Genomic DNA, 25716 nt, shown 5'->3' on the forward strand with positions numbered 1-25716 from the left:
GGATGATACTGCAGGTGGAAAAGTACAGTAGCTGTACCCAATTCTGGGTAAAGATGGCACTGCTTTGAAGGAGTTTAGTACAGCTTTATATGAGCATCAACCGTATGGTCTAAAATGCCTTTTTGCCTTTGAAACCAAGGCACTGCACAGCCTGGAAAAACAATGGATAAGGCTGATGAATAGCATCAAGGCAATTGATCAAAAGTCCTTAGAATAGTTTACATGTTGTTGTTTAAAAAAAAAAGGCAATGATAGTGGGCATATGATGGTGCAACCATTATGAAACCTGACTCAGTGACACCTATTTGTAACTTTTGAGCTGCCCTAATATGCAATTTAGCATTTAAGATTTCCTGCCTTTCAACCACAAGGTGGCAGCAAACACTATTTCCCCCCCAAATAACAAGCTTTGCACGTCTCTATCCAGGGAGTATCTTGTTTTTGTGCTATTTGTACACATTGTAAATAAATAGTTCTTCAGATATTACAATCAAAAGTTGCCTTCTGAATCTCAAATCTTTTCAAGTTGGGAGGAATTTGATCAAAACAAATGGTTTTATCCCCGGCTGAAGACTGTTTGCCTATCTTGCTATGCATTGTCTACCCTGAGTAGCAGTTCCTTTTATTCCCCCGTGTTAAATATTAAATTTCAAGATCAGACATTAAAATACAATCTAACATAAAAGGGAGAAGGGAGAATGGAATAATAATACAAAATAACAGTGAAAGAAAAAAAATACAGCAACCAAATTTTTAACAAATATGATCTTCAACCTACCGTCCCTCCTATTGTCCCCATTTATTCGTACCTATTTGCTGTATTCTTACTCATGTTTATACTTATATCTATTATCTTGTAAGCAATTGACAAATCAAATAAAATAAAAATAAGCTTTCTTTTAGTTCAGAGAAAATAACCATATAGCAACCTCTCCCTAAATTTAAACAGATAATATTAATAAAGTCCTTAATCAACACTCTAAAGTGCCAATGTTCTTAAAATATTCTTCTCCTAACTTTAACAAATGTTAAATTGTCAAATATATATAAAACTTTATATTTAAAAAGCTACAATAAGACCACCCAGTAAGTAGTTGACTTATAAACCAAAATTGAACCCAAAATTTCTATTGCTAAGCAAAACAATTGTAAGTGAGTTTTGCTGCATTTTATGACCTTTCTTGCCACATTTGTTAAGTGAATCACTGGAGTTGTTAAGTTAGTAACAGGTTGCTAAGTGAGTCTGGCTTCCTCATTGACTTTGCTTGTCAGAAGGTCACAAAAGGCGACCACGTGACATCAGACACAGCAACTGTCCTAACTATGAACTATGTCTGAATTTTGATCATGTGACCATGGGGATGTTGCAACAGTCATAATAGAGGTGATATTCAGCAGGTTCTGACCAGTTCTGGAGAACCGGTAGCGGAAATTTTGAGTAGTTCGGAGAACCGGCAAATGCCACCTTTGACTGGCCCCAACCCCATCTATCCTCTGCCTCCCAAGTCCTAGCTGATCGGCTGGGTCTTCTTTTGTTGCCCTGCACAGGAGAATGGAGCTGGAAAGCAGGTTGGTGGGATCTGAAGGAAATGGGATTTTGCAGTAACCTTCCCCCAGGAGTGGGGAAGGAATGGAGATTTTATAGTATCCTTCCCCTGCCACACCCACCAAGCCACGCCACAGAACCAGAAGTGAAAAATATTGAATCCCACCACTGAGTCAAAAGCGTGCAAAATGGTTATAAGTCCCTTTTCAGTGCCGTTGTAACTTTTATCAGTCACTAAATGAACTGTTGTAAGTTGAGGACTACCTGTATACTTTTTGGCTGCTTTCCTGAAAAATAATTCCTGCTTCATAGTTTCAGGCAAGACATTTTTTTCAGCCCTGTCAGAAGTAGAATTAAATCTAGGGCCTTCTGCATGGAAAGCATTCATTACTTGTGTAGAAAGTTAGCACCCACCTCTCTCCTAGAAGAATGAAATATTCTAGTAAATATTGAAAAGACAGAATATTATATTTCCCTGGCTGAGAAAAGGAGAAACATGTTTTAAAGACAAAGCAGCTTCCTGCAGCTCCCTGCCCCCACTTCAGCTCCAGGGTGATGGGATTAAGAGATGGCTCTCAAGAAATGATAGGATTACCCATCTCACCATATGGCATCTGGGAAGATTGCATTAGCCAGCACTCAGGTGAAGCCATGAGATCCAGACAAAGTCTACAAAGTTAGCTAAGACCCCCACCCCTGGGAGTCTGACATCCAATGGGATACATTTCTTACACAGGAACAGGAAACACTAAGGTGTGGTCCAACAGAGGGTGTAAAACCAAGGGATTCTCACCATCTCTTCCCTTTTTCGCCCAGGGGCTCCAAGGCATGTGGTCCTGTCCAACATTAAACCTTCTTTCCAAGTAACTTCCATGAATCTAGTGTCTTTTCCCCCACTTGGAACTGAACCCAGAAGGATATTTCTTCCAACAATTGGTTTCATTAAAGCTTAGAACACGTGAGAATCTTTAACCTTTTTGAGGACATCCAACAGACTCTCTCCTTCCTCAGATCATATAACTAAAAATCATGAACTCCTTCCACATGTCTTTATAGTTTCAGTTACTTAACTATCTTAATCCAGGCTTGTACTAAAGCTAATAGTGCTGAAGCTCTGCAGTATCTACTCTTTTATACTTGACCCACATTGTAATGTTTTCTTCCACATTTTTAAACCTTTAAAATCACATTTTTACCATAGTATCATTTCTGTTTTAATTGTAGGAAGCTAGCACCCACACCTCTCCTAGAAAATTGAAATATCCTAGGAAATATTTAAAAGGCAGAATATTTTCCCTAAAAAGAGTAGAAACTCAGAAGCAGAAACTCATCTCAGAAGCAGAAGCTCACCCCCACTTTTGTTAATAGGTGGGCCATTAAGGCCTGGGCCAGAATACTTTACATAACAAAGATCTCCAGGTAAAGCTATAGCAATTGCTCAAAAGCCCTTTCAGTGCATCATTATCCAGCAAGGCTCAACCAAGCCTGGAACTCAGGACAGCCTACAGAGTTGCCCCCTCATGGGAGTCTGACAACCAATCAGAATACAAGCTCAAATTCAAATCCCAACAAAGGTTATAAAACCCAGGCACTCTCAGCACCTCAGCCCTTTCTTGATTTCTTCCTTCACCTTGAAGCATGTGATCATCCTTCCTTTTCACTCTGGAGCTCCAGGCCATGAGGTCCTGTCCACCATTAAACCTTCCAAACAGCCTCCACATTTCCAGTGTCTTTTTCCCCACTTGGAGCTGAACCCAGAAGGATATTTCTTCCAACATAACTTTTAGAAATTTATTAAAAGCAGCTTGTTAGTTTTTAATGAATTGTATTCCATTTTTTTGGCGGGAAAAAAGCCTGACAGGAATTGTATGCCTAAATAGAGTTGTATTTTAATAGAGTCGGGATGAGTATTGATGTTATTTCAAAAGTGATCTTCCTTTTTTCCAGGATTTCATTGCAATTTCTTTTATGGAGGCCGAGGCCAAAACAAGGACCCTGGCATATCAGACCAATTCCACAACTCACCAGCTGATTCAGCAGTGCGCTGAGAAATTTGAAGTCTCAGAGCCCCAGGACTACGGGCTATTTGTCCAAGTTGATAACAAAACGATGCAGATGGATGATGACGCCCTCCCTCATCAGATCAAATCCCATCTGCTGAATAAAGAGCCCAGGCTGACTTTCTGCTTTATTTATAAACAACTTAGTGGAGAAGAGTCACCGGTTCCAGTTATCAAGGACATAGATGCCTTGTAGCAGCAAGGCTACTCTCTTGAAGCAAACTTGGTTTAGAAGTTTCTTCTTCCAAATCATCTCTTCCGGCAGCAGAAACTCTCCAAAATACAGTTTCTGCTCTGGGTGGTGACATGGATAGCATATGCAACCCTCTCCTCTGGGGCATTCACTTGACAGAATTCATATGCAGTCATAAATGGAATATCCAAGGAAAGTTCATTTTTGGAAGGAAAACAGCAGCAACACTTGAATAATAGTTTGGAGCCTCAAACCATAAATGGATGATGTTGAGGCCGCTGTCAGGGTTCTGGCGATCTCCCTAATTAAACCATGAGCCTCAAGCCATAGTTGACAGCCAGATTCCCTGGCACAAAGTAAATGGTCTTGAAGTTATGGACCTCCTGGCAAATTGTTAGACATTGTAGCATCATTGCCTCAATGTATAACAGAAAGGGTGCAAGTCAATTTTGATGGTCATCACAGAAAATCCAAATGGATTGGATTTCCCTTTAGTAGAACAAAAAATAATAATGAATTAAGTAGCTCAGAGTATTTAGATTCTCACATATCCCGCCTGAGATGCCCTACAATGCCATCCAATGGTAAACTGATGTGGGAGGCTGTAGATGTCTGTGCACCATCTTTATATTTCCTGGTACAAAATATTTGCCATGAATACACAATTGACAATCAAGAGTCTGGCCATAAATTAATGTAGAAATGTTTTCATTCCATGTCTCCTCTATCTCCATTATCGTTCATAAATTCATTCTTAGAAGTGTATCAGAAAGCAATTTTGCATCAGTAATTTACTTCTCAAAGGAGAAGAACTATATGCCCAAAGTAGAAGCTTTACTTTTGCATGTCAAGCCTTCTATATAGGACTCGATAATGATACCTGTTAAAAACCAAGGAGAACCGTTGACAGTCAGATTAGGGGTGTGTGCCAGAGTCTAACTCTGCATAAGGTAACCCACCTTTATACCTGGATGAAGAAGGAAAGCAACAGCATAAGAAATGACAAGAATGGAGAGGGCAAAGAAAAGGAACATTATTATAACAAAAGTTTTCACGAATCACAGACCACTTCATTTATCTATGTCTTTAAGCTGTCATACGATTCCTCCTGGTTATAACAGGGGCTATGAAAAAACAGTTGATTTGAGGAATCATTGTTGTCTTCTATTGTTGGTCCTCTGTAAATTTTGCTCTGGGTACAGAATGTGGTTCTTCAAAGCTCTCCACAATAATACAAAGCAAGACACGAGAAGCTGAACTAACGTAAGGATGGTGGTTTTCTCATATGAGTCTCGTTCAGCAATAATACAAAGTTGTGATGGTACTGAATGAATTGTACTTGCAACTGGTCCTTGAAGTTTTGATAGTGATCTGGGCATTTGGCAACTTGTTTGCACTTATGATGCATCTCATAGTCACGTGGTCCCAATTGGAACTTTCCTTGTTGGCTTCCCACAAGCAAAATCAATAGGAAAGGTGGTAAGTCACTGTGGTCTTTGCATGTTTGCACTCTTCTCACACCTGCTACCCACTCACCATTCCCCATCAAGCAGCCATCCTGCACTTTTACTGTGGGCTACTTACATAGGTAATAGCCTCCCCTTCTGGGAAGCTGATTACCTACCTGTTGGTCTGCTTGTGAGTCTCCTGGGACTCGCTTAGCAAGCTGCAATCCTCACCAAACAATAATGATGGGGAAGTGCCAGGATTGCTGTCACATGATGTCACATTTAGAGAAAGAAATTTCAGTCCCATTTACTGTTATTAATCAAGGAATACCTATATCTATTTGCCTGTTTGCCTATTTTGTTTGGCATCTAATTTTGGCAGCTGTTTGGCTTACCATTGATCAGTTAGGATGCTGAACTGCTCTGGCAGAGCCTGAAATCAATAGGTAGTTTTGTTAGGTAGCTCTGCTGGACTGATATATTGTCATCTCAGTGTAAGAGGCCTTTTCTGCCACACAAAAAATGTACCTTCCAGTTATGTATGATTTCTTTTAAATCTGATATTGAGAAGTATGTCATCTTTATCATAGCATTTCGTAAGATCTGTGCTCTAAGAAGACCTTCAGAAATGTATTTATTTTCTTGATTTATACTGTGTATTTTAAGGTAATGGAAACCGCGTTAACAAAGACTTTGGAGTGGATAAGCTTTAGTCACCCAGACAGTCTCTCTTCAGTCCTCTTATATCAGTCTGATAAAGCAGTTTAGAAGGTCACAAGATAACCTTTTGTACTCAGGGTCTAGAAGTGATGTGGCTACTTGTATGAATTGTCTGTATCTCTTCAAATAATTCTGCATTATTGTGTGAGTTTATAATATAAACCATGTGTCATCTGAGGACATTCCTCCTCCCAGATATGCTTGTTTTCTATCATTGTCAACTTTGCCATTAAATTCCCATTCAAAAGATTTAAATTTGCTTTAAATATTCCTTAGTACCAAAGAATAATTTTGTGGTTGATTATAAATGTATAAAATGTTGAGAACACCTTACATAATGACTGCAGTGGAAACTGGCATGGCAAGGTAACTCAAAAAATGCTCATTTTCCAGAAAACAAATTTAATGAGTTTGATTCATATAATCCCATAGGATGTTCTGATCCCTCAATTCTCTCCTTTTTTATTTTTCTGGACAGGTGGGCACATTTTCAAACTAGATAACATGGCAGCTTTCCATTTATTTATGGAATCTTTTTTAACAAGTTAGGCACAGGAAACATAGTGGGATACTAAAGGAAATATTCTTAGGGTGACTGGTACCTAAAGCTACTAAGCTATGAATCCCTGGGCCATAGATTTGAAATGTGATTTAAGAAAAGAAGAAAAGAAAATAACCTTGGACTTAAAACAGAATAGACAGGTATGGGTCCTAAAGAGAGGAGAGGAGCAATCAAGAAGAACAGCCAGTCCAAAGCACTGTATTCAGCTGCATGAACACCATGTACTATACCATGTACTATAACTTCATGCCAGTGAAAAATTTACTACCGGTTCTGTGGGCATGACTTGGTGGGTGTGACATGGCTTGGTAGGCGTGACTTGGTGGTCGTGGCAGGGAAAGGATACTGTAAAATCTCCAGTCAAAGGTGGTATTTGCCGGTTCTACAAACTACTCAAAATTTCTGCTAGGTTCTCCAGAACTGGTCCGAACCTTCTGAATACCACCTCTGCTTCATGTTCAAATTGCTTGCTGGGGATCAGTCTTAGACCAGCCCAAACTGTGTTAGGACTAAATAATCTTTACACCTGGTCCATTTTCTGTATGAGTTACAGCAAGGAAGTGAGTGGAAACTGAACCACCAAGTCTTTCTCTTTTTCTCATGTGGTGAACTGATGCCAAGATAATTTTTTCTGGTCATGGGGAACCACCTTGGCTGACCTAATGCTTCTAAATTCAACTCTGCTTTCAGGCAGTATAGTAATTCTCTTTTGTTTTTGCTTAGAAATAAAAGCAGGACAGATTCTTGTATAACAGGAAAAATATAAACTAACCAAGAGGGTAAGGCTGTGATAATTTGTTCTACCTAATAGAGGACAATTAATTTGAAGAAGTGTCAGTAATGACCTGTTTGAATGTCTATTTAGTCTAAGTGCAATTTAAAGGTCAGGACCAGGATCAAAAAATTGAAGAGAAGCTTATCTTTTTTATTTTGCTAACTTAAAGTTAAGACTTTAAGTATAATTTTTCAGTGTTTCCTAATTTCAAATTGTGAGAAAATGTGCCTTCAGTTTCCAAGACTCATGGTGAGGTGGTTTCCAGTGGCCTCACAAAGAGATTTCAGGACCCAGAGGTTACTCATCCTTGATTTAGGAAATAGACTGAGAAGGCATACAGTATCTTGTTATACTGAGATCTGTTAGCTTTCTTTGTTGTTGTTCAGTCACTAAGTTGTGTCCAACTCTTTGTGACTCCAAGGACCATAGCATGTCCAACCACTTTGTTGTTCTCCACTGTCTACTGGAATTTGCCCAAATTCATGTTCATGAGACAATGACATTAATTTATCACTAACCTGTCCCCTTTTTTGCCTTCAATAGTCCACAACATCCCAACAAAAATAGCTTTCAATATAGTTTTTTTATACTTTTAAGATTTATGTGTACACATACAAATCAGCAAGTACAGTTGTATGTGAATTTATGTCTTTTACAAGTTGTCATAAGGGGAAAACCTTCTGACACAAGATTAAGGTGTTTCAAGATGTCTATGAAATGAAGAAAGCTATGAATATTCTGATTGCTGCCATAGACCAGAATTGAGGCCCAATCTCAGACAGCCCCAAAAGCTTCAAGTGGGGTTCTAAGAGATTTCAACGTTTTACAAAATATAATTTTTATAAGACAAAAAGAAAAGACTATTATATCCTTGACTGGAAGATAATCATGCAAACTATGTTTAGCTTACTGACTATAAATATGAAGAAAATCATGTCAGATTCCATTTTTGTCTTGGCCTCAAATCGTGGCTGTCTGGAAGCAGGTCCCAGGAGATTATCCAAAGGACAAATTTGGCTTTTGACCGAGAAAAAGTTGCATACTTCTGTTCCGGATTCTGGAACTAAAGCAGCAGCAACAGCAGTTTTGTTGACATGAGACACTGTCATGTGAAAAATTAGGTGGAACATTCCTCTAGTGACTTAATTATTCACATGACTTATCAGCTGATGGTGCAAAATTCACTCAGCTTTGGAGAACTCTGGCCCTCTAAATTAGTCACCTTGTGTAATTTGGATAAACATCTGTCTTTTTTTCACATATGAAGTGGGGAAATCTCACTGGAAAAATTTACAATTCATTATAAAAGTTAAATCAAGACTTCACTTAAATCAAGGCTCACTTCACAGTGAGCAAAGCAGAGCCCTTTTCACCTGACCCATAAATCAGCCATGCCCTGAATGAGGATTCCCATTGCTCTTCCTGTTCAGATTCCTTTGCTGATGTGTGACAAGATTTTGCTTAATGAGTTGGAACTTGTACTTTTAAAAGTTTTTAAGGAAAAAGTGACAAGTCTAGCTAGTTCAAAGGAAAAGAGGATGAAGAAACACAGGCTCCTAGCAAACTGTTTTTTTTAAAACTTAGAACAGGGCTGTCAAACTCCCGGCCTGCAGGCCAGATGCATCATGCGCTGGCCAAAACAGAGATGGTATTTAGCAGGTTCTGGCCAGTTCTGGACAACCAGTAGTGGAAATTTTGAGTAGTTTGAAGGACCGGCAAATACCTCTGGCTGGCCTTGCTCCCATCTATTCTCTGCCTTCCGAGTCCCAGTTGATTGGCTGGGTCTTCTTTTGTTACCCTGCACAGGAGAACAGAGCTGGAAAACAGGTTAGTGGTGTGGAGTGGGAATGGGATTTTGCAGGATCCTTCCCCTGAGACGCTCACCAAGCCATGCCCACCACACCACACCCATCATCCCACAGAACCAGTAGTAAAAAATGTTTGAATCCCACCACTGGGCCACTCCCATGCCTGGCTTAGCAAAAGGGAAAAAAGTCCAGATACATCACATGACTCTGCTGTGACCAAGTGAATTTGACACTCCTGACTTAGAGGAATGCATCTGTAAAGATGTATAAGATTTTCACTTTCAATTCAAATATCAAAGGAGAAATTTGAAACCAGCCTGTGGCCATTTAACAGATAACAGATAATCAGAGTTGGAAGGGACCTTGAAGGTCATCTAGTCTAACCCCCCGCCCAAGTGGGAGACCCTACACCATTTCTGACAAATGGCAGTCCAATCTCTTTTTGAAAGTCTCAAGTGATGGTGCTCCCATAACTTCCTGGGGGCAAGCTGTTCCATTGGTTGATTGTTCTCACTGTCAGAAAGTTTCTCCTTATTTCCAGGTTAAATCTCTCCTTGTTCAGTTTCCATCCATTATTCCTTTTCTGGCCTACAGGTGCTTTAGAAAATAGCTTGACCCCTTCCTCTCTGTGGCAGCCCCTCAAATATTGGAAGGCTTCTATCATGTCTCCCCTGGTCCTTCTCTTTACTAGACTAGCCAAGCCCAGTTCCTGCAACCGTTCGTTGTATGTTTTAGCCTCCAGTCTCCTAATCATCCTGGTTGCTCTTCTCTGTACTTTTTCTAGAATCTCAACATCGTTTTTATAATGTGGTGAGCAAAACTGGATGCAGTACTCTAGGTGTGGTCTTACTAAGGCTTAATAGAGTGGTATTAGTACTTCCCTTGATCTTAACTGTATCCCTCTGTTAATACAATTTAGGATTGAATTAGCTTTTTTGGCTGCTGCTGCACACTGCTGGCTCATATTTATCTGGTTGTCCACTAAGACTTCAAGATCCGTCTCACAGTTACTGCTATTGAGCTTGGTTTCACCCAGTCTATATGTGTACTTTTGGGTTTTTTTGCCTAAGTGTAGGACTTTACTTTTCTTTATATTGAATTTCATTTTATTAGATACGGCCCAATGTTCTAGTCTGTCAAGATCCATCTGGATCTTGAGCCTGCCTTCCTGGGTGTTAGCTATTCCTGCCAGCTTAGTATCATCTGCAAATTTGGTAAGTTCCCCTTCTATTCCCTCATCTAAGTCGTTAATGAAGATATTGAAGAGTACTGGGCCTAAGATGGAACCTTCCCGGGTATTGATGTTACGCTGATTGGTCTATAGTTTCCTGGGTCTGTTTTTTTTTCCTTTTTTGAAGATGGGAACCACATCAGCTCTTTTCCAGTCCTCTGGTATTTCCCCGGTGCTCCAGGATTTTTGAAAGATATGGTGCAGTGGTTCTCTGCCAGCTCCTTTAAAACTCCGGGATGTAATCCATCAGGCCCCGGTGATTTGTTTTCTTCAAGATCAGACAGGTATTCTCTTACTATTTTTTTGCTTATTTTAAGTTTTATTTCTGGTCTGTCTTTTACAGTTATGTTTTTGGTGGGCTGAGCTATAGTTTCTTTTTGCGTGAAGATGGATGCAAATAATGAGTTCTGCTTTCTCTCTGTTGCCTGTTACTTCCTTACCATCTTCTCTCTTTAGTGGACTGACTGTTTCCTTGATTTTTTCTTGTTATTTATATGTTGGAAGAAACTTTTTTTTTTTTATTATCTTTAACTTGCAAGTCTTTGTTCATTCTGAGCCTTTGCTATCCTGACTTTGACTTTGCAGATTCTGGCTATCTGCTGATATTCTGCCTTAGTTGTATGTCCTTCTTTCCATTTTTTCTTTCAATTTGCCAGAGAGATCTTTGTGCAGCCATGCTGGTTTCTTCTTGGATTTCTTGTTTTTCTTTCTCAGTGGTATTGTTAGGATTACTTGTTTTCCCATCTGCTTTGGGAACTGCTTTGTTGCGGTTCGATGGATCCTATTTCAGAAACTCTGCTAATGGAATTCTATTTTTTTCACATGGTTATATATTACTAAAATTAACTGGGGGAGTGGCAAGGGGTATTGCATGGAAACAATGAAATTATTTAATTTTGAAAGTATGTTTACTTTTTAAAATATTTCATTCATTTCTAATACACACATAGATGATTGTGAAAGCACTCGAAGACATAAACAATTAGGGATTAATTTGTTATGCAAACATTATGCAACATCCTTGTGTACAGGATTGGCTAAGCTAATTCATACATGAATAAAGAAGGCTTGAATCGCTCTCATATACAGTGAACTGGAACCAATCAACTGCTAGGTGGCAAGTAATCTTGCATTCCATTTACATCCTAATTTTATTTTAAAAAAATATGGCATTTGGAAAAGGCAAATTATCTACCCAAGTAAGTTTCAACTGAATGTCACCAAGCAAACATGGAAAAGTTGAACTGACAATTCCAGATTCTCTAGGCTACCGGGGCCCTGGACAGAAAGTCCACAATAAACATTTATCCTCTTTTATCTTACTAAGTCTGAGCTACCTAATATAAATCTGTAGCAATGCTACACTTGTATTGCTGCCATGACAACTAAGTGAAGGTATCTGTGAAGTCACCAGGAGTCAAGCACTATTTGAAGGAAAACTTTCCCCTGTAGAAGCCAAATAGCAGAAGCGGGAGGGGGAAGAAAGTGGAAGTGAAGGATCATTTATTTTATTCCTATGTGGTTCCAAAGATGCAAAGACTGTCTGACTCAACGGATATGATTTTTACCTGTGCTAAGAAATTGGAATTCTATCATTTACCTGGGAATAAGCGTCCTTTATCATATAAATAGCAATTTATCCATTTTACAGAAAAATGTGCTTTCATAAATGGCTTTGCATTAGCCCAGAGAGTGAATTTCTGGGGATGGAGAGTAGATAGAAGTTGTTGTATCAGATTTGTGTAGTGAATTTATTCATTTTCTGGGAGTAGACACCAATGTAGGTGTCCATTCCCATAAAGTCACAGAACCCAGAAGCCAGGAAACCTAAAATCTTTTCTTCAATGAGAAATCATTGTGGTTTCTAAACTCCAGCATTTTCAGCTGAAAACAAACTTCCAAGTGACCTTTTTTAGCGAAGACTAAAGACAGACTCCTAACTCTATATTGCTAGCTCAATTCTGCGCCACTGGGACCCCCATTCCATATTAAATATTGGAGATCTCCAAGACAAGGAAAAATACAGTTAGCCCTAGGTAGTTTGGTTTTCATTCATCTATCATAGAGTTGGAAGTTAGGGTATCAAGTCCACTTGGATCAATGTAGAATGTTTCAGAAGAAACATCTATGCATATTTTGGACTGGAAATCTGAATTAAAAACAAACATATCAACCACTATTGGAAAGCAGTGCTATTAGTTAAATTTCAATTTAATAAATTCAGATTCTAAGTCTAAGCAATGAACTTCCAACTGCCCTTGAAAGATGGGATATATGATCCGAGGAAGGAAAAAGTGCAATGTCTTGTTTTTTAAGGAAGAAGTCATTTAAAACTCAGACAAAGCTAACAGCTGCAGGAAAGCCTATTAGCTTACTAAGGTTTTTAGAGAACATAGGTCATAAGATCAAACCATGTTACATAGTTCAGCAATTCCGTATTGCCTAATGATTTGCTAGAAGCAAAAGCAAGTAGGAAAAGCAAACAAGCAGTCCAGGAAATGTTTAAGAGGGAAAGATTGGGTAGGGTGGAGGGAAAGTGGTGAAAAAGAATAAGGCCCAACTTTTATTTGAATTGGAAACTGAAATTGTGAAAACATGCTGTGGGTATTCTCTCCCAACCGGTTTCCTTGCCAGAAAATCTCTTTTGGGTGGCTGTTATTCTTAATACACCCCACAGATGGATCAGCTGAAATCTTGGTTCAGAACAAGCAGTTTGATTTGATGCCTTTTTTTTTGCTAGTCAGCGTGGTATCTCTATAACACAGCCTTTTCACAGTTTAGCATATAAAACATTTTGGGCTTTTAATATTCTCTGAAAATATTTAATATTTTCTGGAAATGTTTGAACTACTGCAAAATAATGTTTTCACGGGGCATTAGAAATGAAGCATCAATACCGTATGTTGAACACAGCATGACTAATGCAGTAACTTTCAACTTCAGCAAGTTTATGATGTGTACACTTCCAACTCCCAGAATTAATATGTCTGCACATCATAAACTTACTGAAGTTAAGAAACACTGGGCTAAAGGTATGGGAAAATTTTAGGAACTGTGTAGTACAGTTTTCATAAAGAAAATTTAATGGGCAAATCCCAACTGCAGCCCTCAGATTTCCCCATATTTGGGTCTCCTGGGAAGGGGATTTTAAGTGACAAAATAGATACCTTGTTCCTGTGCAAATTTTAAACCACTTGTTTTACTTACTGAAGCATTAAAAGTCCCCAAATCATGGACTTCTGCTAAGTCATAAGATTAACATCCCATTTTCTATAGTCTCCCAGACAGGTCAGGAAGTACCCTCCCACCTCCGCCCACCCCCCTAGCTAAGATTCAGGCGAGTCAGAATGTGTGTGTGTGTGTTAAAAAAAAGTCAAAATGGCAACCACAACTGTATAGCTGGAACTCTTTTTACATGGATCATATGTGAAATTGTTGTAACAAGGGCAGGGCCCTAATCAGTCATGGCCTCCATATTGACTGTACCACTGCTTTCAGTAGCAGGATAAAAGCAACTTGGATCAAGGAAACAAATAGTATGAATATTAGGTTTTCGGGTAAATGCCATCTACTAAGATTCACAAGATTGGCATGAATGAAGTATGTATTTTTATGACAGCAGATCTCAAATAATTCAGACTTTCGGAATCCTCCTTCTTACTAAGCTGGCTAATGAAGAACCCCTACTTTTCAACATGAAACTCTTGGCTGCTGGGGGTGGGGAATTATCTTCAAGTGCCACAAAAGACACAGTGATTAAAGCTAAAATAGAGTTCAAATCTCTGTCCAGCTGATTTCTTTGTACAGGTATAAGGACAAAGAATAACTTTGTTGTTCGCTTCAGGAAGCCAGCAGAATAATTTCCAGATTAGTTTTATTGGAAAAACTCCATTTCATGCTAACTTCCCTGGTATTATTAATTTTCTCTTCAAGGAACATTTCCTAAACTCTTGGAGAACCCCAAAAATTACAGAAAACACTTCAGGTTCCTCAGTAAAAGCTTAAATACACATATTATAGGTAGAAATTCTTATGCAATAACGTATCACCCATTTAAACACAAAAACTATAGAAGCACACAAATGGTTTATCAACTTCTTTTTAATTCAAAGATTGCCCTAAATACGGCAATGTCTCCTATCAACTTTTGTAAACATACATTAGACTTGAAAACAAACACTATATCTTCTCTTTCAGTAGAAGCTGCAAAAGTAATTCTTCCATCACTCCTGATGGAAGACCGTGATTTGTTTCTTAACGAAGCTGAATCATGTTATAGCATTGTAGCTCATTTCCCCACCAGTTTTAATGGGGAGGCAGAGATTGATGGCTTTTTATTCTTGAACCATGCAATGTAAACTTTTTAATTAATAATGTATCCTTCAAATCGTGAAAGCACTGACCTACAATTATAAAAACCAAGAGTATTACATTCACAAAAGGGAATTTTGAGAAATCTACTGGGTCACCTGTAAATAGTTGAGGCACCCAAAACCTCTGTAAAAGGAATAACTAAACATATTTCAATTAAAAAGAAGAGCTTATGCCAGTCAGCGTATTTGTTAAATATTACAAATAAAAGTTTCCCAGGCTGACCCAAAGGAATCCAGGTGGCAACTGGAAGGGCTCTGAAGAACCAAGGAAGCCAAGAAGCAACTCCTGGAGTAAAACGCAGACCTGGGTGGGATCACAACACAGTGTACTGTGAAAACTTTAAAGTGCAGGACCCAGTCACTTGACTTAAAATAACATGGGCTTGTTGCTTTGTAACATATGCCTGTAAATGATTTTGCTTTGCTTTGGGTTAATTCCTTGTTGATTATTCCAGATTAATGCCGTGGTTATTTATTAATTTGAAAGGAGGTAGATTTTACTGGAACGGATAGTTATCCAAGGCACACTTGATCCATAGCCGACTGTATTCTGCAAGAGGAAACAATGGTAAATTATTAAAATCTTCATAGCATTAATGTTTTATATTTATACATCAAAATTTTATAAAGTACCAACAACCACTAAACCATATTTTCACAGAGCACCAATAAAAATGTCTATATGTGGAAGTTACCAGGGCCAGCAGTAGACAAGGGCTGACAACAATGGACCATATGTGCCTTCCTTTCTTGAAATCCCACTGAGATTATATTACAGAAATTTACAAACAGTTTTTTTTTTAATTAAAATCACATAAAGAGGAGGAAAATTCCATCCAAGAATGTCACTGCTACAGTATATCCTTTATGGCTTTCAGGCCTTCTTTTTTTTTAAAATTGGCTTTTGCTTTCAGCAGATCAATAAGATAAAATACACATGTGCTTTTTTACCTGTCAACAGGATACCCTATTTCACAAACATTGACCAAGGCGTACAACTGTCTCAGAGCATATTCATACTGAAAATGAACAAAAACAAAAGAAATTACTTTTTATAACTCAATTTGTAGGTTTAATCTTTTCCTAGATTTTATTAATCCTATTCCTTTTCAATGGATTTATCTATTTTCTTAAGTTGCTCAGTTTCTGAAAACTCACAGCAAACCAACATAAAAACAGTAAAACCAAAACTATTACTATTTAACTGAAGTACCACCCCTTAAAAAAGAATAATACTCATCTTCAAATGCTCTTCTCAAGAACTATGTTGTTATAGCTCTTCAGAAGCATAAGGAATGGATGTCCAAATAATGGGATTCACCATTCCAACCACTGAAAAAACTCTGCAGATGGCATTTCCTCATAATGGAAACCCTAACAAGCCTTCTTTCTCTGATTGCCTTAGGTGGGCAGATTCAACCTAAGGAGTTGGTCCCACTGATATAGGCCTGAGCCATGTGAAGCTTTCAAAGTGACAACTAGCATTTTCACTAGTACCAAGAAGCTAGCTGGCAACCAATACACCTCCCTTAGTAGTGTTTTATACAAAGATTTTTTAAAAAATTTATTTGGTGCACCTGTAACAAATGAGTCCTCTCCTGCTGAATCATGTGACACTTTTGAATGACCTTAAAGGTCAGCTCTTCTACAGCAAATTGCAACAGTTCAGATCTGAAGTGACAAAGCCATATGGTTGACTTTTTTGTGGGTGTAGTTGGATCCAGTGGAGGATCTTTTCTATCATGAAGTAAGCACACACCATACCGAACATTTTTTTTCCATAATGGATGATTTTAGTAATTTTTTCCTTCTGTTGAACAAAGTTGTACTTCACAGCAAATAAAAAATGTATGCTAAGAAGTTTTATCAAACCAGGAATGAGGAATCCTGATCTTTCGGGCTTGAAGAGGCTCTAACTTCCAGCAGCCCCAACCAACTTGGCCAACAGTTAAGGGTGCAAGAAGCTGAGGCTCAGAAACACGATGCCCAACATATCTTAGAACCTTGACACAAGCCTTTGACAATTCCAGATAACTATTAAAATTGTAAGATTTACTTCTTGCTCAAGTGGAAAAACAAAAGTGCAAACATTCACAATCCTGGTCAACCAAATAACCAAACTGAACTTTTCCTTCCTATACAAATAGAACAGACCAGTTTTTCAATTTTACAGTCCAAATAAGACCAGTCACAATCCCTAGAACTTACCCCAACAGTTTGAGTTAACTTACCAAAGGATTGTGCCAGTTAAAGCAATGTTTTTTAAAGTGATCCATTGCTGACTCATAACAGTCATAATTTCTGAGGCTCAGTCTAGATGACAAGATTTTATTTGCATGCTCTTTAGAGCGTGTTATTAAAAACATGATCTTGTGCATTGACTCCTGAATCAGCTGTCTGGCCTAAAAGAGAAAAAAATACAGGAGAAATTGATGTTTTTAGGATCTTGGAAATATAACAAGAATTCCTCAAAAACACTGGAGGAAAAAATGCTGGAACAACTTTCATTTTCTTTCAGGATAAAGTAAAACAAGAGCAGGCTTTTAGCAACCACCAGTGGGATTAGCACTCAGCGACTGCTAAGTGAAACATCACAATTTTCTGATTTTATTTCAAAATTTCATTTCATAATTGCCAGGACTGGATGCAAACTTATTTTTTTCATCACTGTGTAACTGCGAACAATTGCTGCATAAGACAGTCACGAAATGAGAATGTATTCACTTGCACATAAATATTTCCCCTACTACTACTTGCCTACAATAATCGTAATAGCTTTTCAATGTCAATTTTTACATTTATAACACTTAAGTTCTTAATATTATCTTCCTCCTTATTCCGACTAATGTTTTGTGCATTTTTTAAACTTTTTGGAATTTCCCAATTCTGCAAACCTTGCAAAATAGAGGTTATAATTATGCAGATAGTTGCAAATATTTTGGTCATAAATCCATAGTTATGATGCAACAATATATAATTCAGTCATTCCTGGAAGAAGTAATTCATTCTTTGAGTAGAATCATCAAGTTAATGGAATTTAATATACTTAAAATATACTAAGATTTAGGTCTCAACATTTTCAATGTTTTCCTTTAAACCAGGTTAAATCTGAACCCAATACATTTTTGAAAAGGATATTTCAAGTCTGATTATCAGCTGACATGAAGTTTCATTGTCAACTCAGCTGAAATGAACAAGACTATTTGCACTATTACTATTAGCTCACTGGTTGTTTACTCTCCTTATTCTTAAGAACATCCTTGTCAAACTCCATACAACAATACATCCAACTTTAATGCTTCTGGTCCCAGACTTTAAAGCTCTAAATAACAAAAAGTATAATGATATCACAATAAGACAAAACCATGTGGAGTTTAGCAATTGCTACATAGGGAGGACTATGGCAAACTAGCTAGCTGATCTTCTACTATCCCTGGTTAGTAAGATGAACTTTAAGTCAACAGTTCTCCCTTGCCTAATTCAGAGTAGAGAGAGAAAGAGAGTACAGTTCTACAAAATAGATGGTTCCTGCCTCAACTCCTCTTCCTCTGAATTCTTGCAAACTCATGCTTGGGTCATCAGTGGTAGTATCTAGCCAACTTGTGTGCTGACAGCATATTTTTATTGCTTTTGATTTTTCCAGGCCTCAGGGTTTTGTCCAATAATTTCTTTTTTTTCTACAGTAAAGACTTGGCTGTGGTCCTGAGCCACAAGTGTGTTAAGGGCCCTCTATTCTGGATGTATCCATAACTACAGTTTTACATGGTGTCATATATATTTTATTGTAATTGTTTAACCTTTGTTTTATGTTTTACGTTACACCTTGTTCAGATGGGTCGTTATACTAGTCAATTACTAGTACTGTATTATCAGCTGGTTTTTTTCCTAACACCATTATTCAAAGGTATCATTTCCCCCCTCAAATAAAACAATGAAGCAGCATTTTCTAAATATGGAAATATATTTAATAGCACATTTTTAATCCCTTTGGGCAATTAGTAGTATGAATTAAACATCATGTTAAATCATGATATAGTTTATTTAGTTAATTCATTCCCGTACAGATTGAGGTTTACTAATAAATAAGGATTAAGCATGGTTTAATATAAAGGTGGGCAATTTTTTTGCTACTTGGGAGCCACATTTTATATATGGGGAGTTGTGGGGGCAGAGTAGATGGAAGCCAAGATGCAAAGTAGTGTGTCACAGCTCTAAGCAGGATATTCTTTTGCCTTTTTAAGGCAAGGTATCCTTTTGTAAAGCTAGCATTATAAATATTATGTTTCCACTGGTGAGAAAGCCATGCTGCTATTTTTTTTTAACCACTGTCAATGAAAGGGTCTCCAGAGACTTGGTATGAACCCCCGTGGCTTCAGCTTGCTCAGTCTTAGCTTAGCCCAATGTGTGAATGGAGCATTTCTGTTTGAACAGAGATGCTTTTCACAGAAACACAAGACAGTCCCTTTCTAACTGAAGCCCATGTTGCATTTCCTCCTCACTCTTACCTCCAGATGTGTCTTCATCTCTTTTACAATTGCCTTTGCTTCATAGATATCATTGGTGGCCAACAGTTTTCGCTTCATAATTGCAAGGGGCACATCAGGGCTAGGTGTGAGGTCATAGTGATCGACCGGTGGCAATGAAATGGGGGTGCTGGAATTCTTTTTTGAGCCCTGGAACTGCATTACTTTCATATGAGAGATAGACTGCAAGTGGAAAAATAAAAAGACAATCACTTAAAAAAATGGAAGCACATTTATGGGACTCTTCTATAAAATTATTTATCAGGGAGGCTCACTGAGCTTGCAGATCCAAGGATCACATTGTAAATCATGGTCCCTATTGGTCGACCTGGCACAGAAAATATAAGCAAAGGATAGTTGGATGCCACTGCAGATGGGATTACTGAAAGTTGTAGTTCAGCAAAATTGTGAGCTTCCGTTATTCTCTGTTCCCTATGCTAAACAACTCCCAGCATCATCCAAATTCTAGAACTGGGAAGATGCCAGAGTCTGCCCCATATATGAACTTAACTTTGGAAAACTTATGTTCGGGAAGATAGTTAGCCATTCTTTATCCTGGCAGAGGTCCGGGCCATGTCTACTGTGGTGAGCTAATCTATTGAAACTAACTTTCAAAAGAAAAAAAAGAGGGAGGGGGATTGATTAGAAACTATAAAACAAGAAAGGTAAAGGATTCTCCATCCCTCTCCCTCTTTTTTTTCTTTTTTCTTTCCATCTTTCAAAACTCAAAGGCCTAGCAGTTTAGAAGTTCCATTCTTTATATGGAGCTGTAAATAAGAATACTCAATCATGCAACTTCTGTGGGTTGGTTTTTTTCCCTTTTCTAATGTAGCTTTTAAAATGAACTTTTCAAAAAAAGTGGATGTCTATAGAGAGTCTCAGCCATCCAGGTCATGGTTGTCCCAAGTGGAAATGGGACTTTCTTGGTTTTTCCTTTGAAAATGTTTCTCATTCAAGAAGCTTCTTGAGCTTCTGGGTAAAAGGCTACTTTCACAGAAACCTGTCTCAACACTTCCATACTATTAATTACTCACAATATTTCCATACTGCATCACATGACTGGTATTGGTGTGGTTCCTTACTAACACAAACTGCCTGTGGAGGGTTTCTTTTTTCAAATCTTCCTGCAAGATGAAAAAGAAACAATGCAATTAAGGCGTTTATGAACAAATATTCAAAGACAGTTTCTCTCCAAAGTTTTCCAAAGCATCTTTATAATATAATCTTTAAAAAAATGCTAAAAAACTTTCCAAGTGACAAATTACACAACAGAAGTTTAAGCTCAAAAGGAATTTCCACAAAACTAATCACAGATCTTTTTTTCTTTTACATTGAAAACAATTATGAGGAATATGCAAGGACCGGTGATTAATATTCAGAGAAATGAAAGAATATGCCTTTTTAGACATTTTTGCAATATATTTTACTAATGGTATTATATTGAAGTGAAGTTATTTCTCTCCCCCCCCCTCCTTTCTCTCCCCTCAGACTTCCAAAAACCACAATAAAAGAGCTAAAAACAATAGTGTGCTTGATGACCAATGCAAAATTTGCAGAATTCTTGCCATAGGACAACAATGGGTGCCTATATAATTAAGATTATATAGATTAGTAGATTAAATAGATTATAAGATTATATATTTACTGTGTAAACAGGGTAAACCGCCCCCCCAAAAAAATTGCCCAGGAATGAAAATCATAAATATAAAGCTCACAAGGAAAAAAATAGATGCCTTTTAGAAATTCCTAACAGAATCAAACCATGTGATCTGGTTCCAAAATGGCTAGAGCTGGCTCTGGATGACATTATTGGCCTTAGTTTCAGCCTGAAATAGGTGGGTGGCTGAGGACATGGACCAGACTGCTCCTATCTCTCCTAGGAACTCTGGGAGATGAAGCACCAGAAGGGAAAGACAAAGGCTGAACATAAGTAACAGTCCATATTCAGGCCTACATCATGGCAATAAATGTGGCAAAACACCATTATCTCTCTGTATTTGTTACGTCTGCATGACCCGTTTAGTGAGGAAGGTCAGAATCCAGGAGCCACCTATAGGGTTGTAGAGCCTTTCTTGCTATTTGGTGGATAAAGTAATTTGGATTCACTCAGAGATGGACTCTGACTGGTCGGGTCCAATGAGCTGCCTGGGATAGTCTTGTGATGTTAGGTAAACTGAATTTGACTTGTCATTCCTGATTAAATGGGCAATCCTGTAAATCCTCCTGTATCATTAAGGTTTTGGTTGCAACACAGGTCACTAACCAGTGCAACCATCATGCCCTCTTGATGCTATACAATCTGAATCCAACTGATTCAGAATATAAGTAGCCCACTGTCTCCAGAGCTCTTTGCAGCTGCAACCCAACCACCTTCTCAACAAGAAGACTAAACAAAAATTGTCCAGGATGGTTATCTGGATCAATGGCCTTTTTGAAGATGCGGCATACAAATGTTTCTTTCAAGGCTAACAGTATAAGCCTCTCCCTCCTCCAAGAAGGCTGACACCCCTGCATAGACCCAACCTCATGTCAGGTGATTGGCCTAACAGCCTAAAGGATCCTGTCCACTTCCGGAGGAGAAGTTTCTGAGAATCCAATTATTCCCAGATAATCAACCATGCCTTTATCATTATTATTAATGGGACCAGCCAAGTCAAGGTCCATTTGTGAGCAACTCCGAGTGACATGACCGTCCCCTGATGCCAATACTTTTCACAAGGGCATCCCAAATGATTCTCTCCAGATAGGAATAAATCATTTGGAATGGGGCCACTAGCTGACTATTGGCAGATGCAATAAAAGCAAAGAAATATCTATGTTTCATCTTGCCACAGTGTAAATCCCTAATATGGGTCCTTGCACAAGCAAATACCAGATCTTGGCAACTTACCACATCAGAATCTTCCATCCATTTGACACTGTACAAATCCCCCAGGTACGTTTGCCTTTTTTCATCAAAGTAACATGCATATGAAGATTCCTCAGGGTTAGACGCTGTTGTGGCATAAACTGTGAAGAAAATGGTTAGGCCCTATTGACTTGCTGAGGTCAGAAGTCAGATATACTTGTACAACCTGACCAATGGTGCTATCTGACGCACTTGGATTTTAAAGTAACTTGCTCCAATAACAATCCATACTCTTAAAAATCTTTTCATTTTAAATCAAATGAAATAAACTAAAAGGACAAAATGAACAAGGTAATCAATCAGTAATGAAACCTCTAAGATATGTTGGCAATTTCAGCATGGCACAGGAGAAATTGTCCCAACTTGAATGGTATCTGAGATCTTCATATGCATTTTCAATTTTAATTAGAGCTCTCAATTGATCACAAATGTTATTAATATATTTAGAATCTACAAAAATCTATGAAAGGGACTAGGTGGTCCCACCTCCTAAATGCCAATGAGTGTGTTGGCATTAATTTGAGAACTTATAAGTACATCTTTACATTTCAAATCTTTGAAGAATGTACTGATAATGACTTATTTTTGGCCAACGACAAAGCCAAGAAGGTCTTCATTCTGGCAGTTTAAAGTTTGATCTAGAAGACTGAAGAATAAAGCCTCTTTTCATACACATCAATAATGCAAATAGTTCTTTCAGACCACAAGCAATTTGTGTTGGCTTGTACATTCTTAATGGTTCTTCAACAGTTTCAAATCAGTGGTTCTGAACACTTGAAACAGATATTGTCTATCAACCACAGTTGGTATTGGCAACTCAGTGGTTAAGCAAAGTGGTCAACTAAGTGAAACCACAATTGCGTTTATGATCTTGCTTCATCTTTTCTTTGCTTTATAGGCCTGCAAAGAGAGTAAATGTGAGGATTGGCCACAAGGTTACTTTTTCATATGATTTTTTACTTTTATTCACAATATACAATATATAATATACAATTCACAATACAATATACTATTACTATTAGATGCTCCCCAAAATGTAAAGTTTTAATGCTAGAAGAAAACCTGCACTGTTTTATTCGCAGATTGAAAAAAATAAATACAGAATAAACAAAACGTCAGTCAGTAGCAACCTTAGCCAAGGTTCTCTATTATTAAACCACAATTAACTAGTAGTTCAATTATACTGTCAACACATATTCTATCCGCTGAAATGAACTACAATGGAAACTCAGTTTAACAATCATCATTTTACTGGATATAGCCAATCAAATCTTCACTCTTCGAGAACAGTCAAGTTCATTGTTTTTAGTCTGTCTGGATAAATGTCACCTCACGTCTCAACTACTGCAAACTGTTGTACAAGGGTATGCCCTTGAAGACCACTCAGAGGCTTCAATTAGTCCAAAATGTCTATGTGACCCCTCTGCTCCATGGCTGTGTTAAATTGGCAGATTGCAACTGTGTGCAATTCAAGCTGTGTTATCATCTATAAAGTCTACATGACATACATCTTGGCAACTTACCACATGGATATTTGTGGGGCTGCCTGTCTCCCATGGGCCTGGATATTTGTGGGGCTGCCTATCTCCCATGGTTTCTGCCTATCTGGTACAATCCAATCTAGTGGACATGCTCCAGGCTACTCAATTAAAGAGTGTCATCTTTCGAGACCCAGGAAACATGTGCCTTTTCTGTAATGCTATCTCCCCTTTGGAACGAGGTCCCACCTGAGATCCGTATAGCATTCCAGAAGGACTTGAATACCTGGTTGATCCCCCAGACTTTGGGGTAGGCTGGATGAGACTTCCCTCTTTGTGATTTGTTTGTTTGTTGCTGGATTGCCATCTTGTCCTTGCTTTGAATATTTTTGTATTCTGTGCTATTGATTTTAGTGAGCCTCCCAAAATCAATTGCAGTGAGGTAGCACCCAAATTGCATCAACAAATAAATGAACATAAACTATGTGAAAGTGTCAATTATGTGACTTTGCAAATTACTATAATTTCACAAATTAATGTATGTGATATAAATTTGGATTAATAAGGATTTTTCCTTCAAATGTTCCTTTAAGCTGAATTTTCATTAGTGTTACTTATTGGTTTCCAGATAAAAATATTGACTGATCACTTACCATTAATATCATCAGGTAAATTTTCCATCATTGATCCAGACTCACATGCTTCAATGTAAAAAACCATCTGTAATTTATAGAAAACTCCATTAGAAACATTTTAGCAGTTGTTGGTTCATTATATTCACTTTTTCTCTCCAGTATATTGCCTTTTTAAAAAAATTAATTTATTCAACATTTATAAAATTAAAAACATATAATTAAATTTTACAGCATTGTTTAAGGCAGTAGATACACTTGTACTTCTGATAGCATGTTATACATTGTTATAATAACTCCATCATTTTACACTCTATATATGCATACATATAGTTTATTTACATTTATTTACACCTCACCCTTATTTTTCCAAAATGTTACCAGGTAACATTTTTTAGATATCATCTTTTCTTTATCCAGTCATACCAGATATCTCATGTTTTGTAATATTTACTGTGTTGGTTATCTTTTAACAACTTACTTAGTCTATCCATGTCGGCACACTTTATTATCATATTTTCTGAAGGGGTCATAGCCAATTTCCAATTTTGAGCAAAACTTATTCTAGCTGCCTTATAATATGAAGAATTAAATATTGGTGCTTCCTCTTCATATTTGGTTCTAACATGCCTAATAAAAAAAATTCCGGTTTGAATTTTACTCTCTATTTTGCTATTTCCTTTATCCATATTCTATTTTTTTTGCCAATATTTTCATACATGGGGGCATGTCCACTACATATGGAAATATGCTCCCTGATTATAATTACATTTCCAACACTTGGGTGTCATGTTATGGAACATTTTGGCTAATCTCGCTGGTGGTAAGTGCCAGCGATGAAACATTTTATATAAGTTCTCTTTGTAAGAGACCGACATTGTTAGTTTAAAGTTTGTTTGCCAAATATGTTCCCACTGGTCTAAACTGATAGTATGGCCCAGATTTTTAGTCCAAATTACCACGCATTCTTTGACAATTTCCTCCTTCATTTTATAATCTAATAGATAGTTGTAAGTTTTACTGAACATTTTTCTTCTTCTTTTTTTATTCATAATGAAAGACCCAAAAGAAACAAGCACTATACTAATGAATGAAAAAGAAGAATTTGGAAAGGTGGCGGGGCTGAAAATTAATAGAGAAAAAACCAAATTAATAGAGAAAAACTGCACAAAAAAACAAAATGAAGAATTTGCAAACAAATTAGGTATGCAGGCAATAAATAAAGTAAGATATCTCGGGATATGGCTGACAGCTAAGTGTTCCTCAATCAAAAAGGATAGTTATGATAAATTCATAACCCAAATATTAAAAGATTAAGATAACTGAGCCAGGATACAATTGTCCTTGTTAGGGCAGATTGCAATAATAAAAATGAATGTCTTACCAAAGTTGCTATTCCTGTTCCAGACAGTGCCAGTCAAGTTGGGGAAAAAATTCTTTGAAGATTTAAACTTGCCAT

The 25716-nt window shown here is 37.6% G+C and overlaps 2 protein-coding genes across 3 annotated transcripts in view; one reads left to right on the plus strand and one right to left on the minus strand.

The window, feature by feature from the left end:
* Positions 1-6222, plus strand: part of RIN3 (Ras and Rab interactor 3) — a 92864-nt gene extending 86642 nt beyond the window's left edge. The window contains exon 10 of the mRNA XM_087922106.1: positions 3494-6222. Coding sequence (XP_087778232.1) covers positions 3494-3802 — 309 coding nt within the window. The 3' untranslated portion in view covers positions 3803-6222. The remainder of the gene's footprint in view (positions 1-3493) is intronic.
* Positions 6223-14426: 8204 nt separating this feature from the next.
* Positions 14427-25716, minus strand: part of LGMN (legumain) — a 29397-nt gene continuing 18107 nt past the window's right edge. For both annotated transcript variants that reach the window (XM_087922107.1, XM_026713266.2), the window contains exons 8-14: positions 24279-24345; positions 22130-22248; positions 20274-20363; positions 19222-19422; positions 16948-17118; positions 15668-15735; positions 14427-15266 (exon numbers count right to left, since the gene is read on the minus strand). In XM_087922107.1, coding sequence (XP_087778233.1) covers positions 15230-15266; positions 15668-15735; positions 16948-17118; positions 19222-19422; positions 20274-20363; positions 22130-22248; positions 24279-24345 — 753 coding nt within the window. In that variant the 3' untranslated portion in view covers positions 14427-15229. The remainder of the gene's footprint in view (positions 15267-15667; positions 15736-16947; positions 17119-19221; positions 19423-20273; positions 20364-22129; positions 22249-24278; positions 24346-25716) is intronic.

This window comes from Pseudonaja textilis, chromosome 1 (genome assembly GCF_049901715.1).
Source record: "Pseudonaja textilis isolate UNSWEBS1 chromosome 1, rPseTex1.2, whole genome shotgun sequence".
Lineage (NCBI taxonomy): Eukaryota > Metazoa > Chordata > Lepidosauria > Squamata > Elapidae > Pseudonaja > Pseudonaja textilis.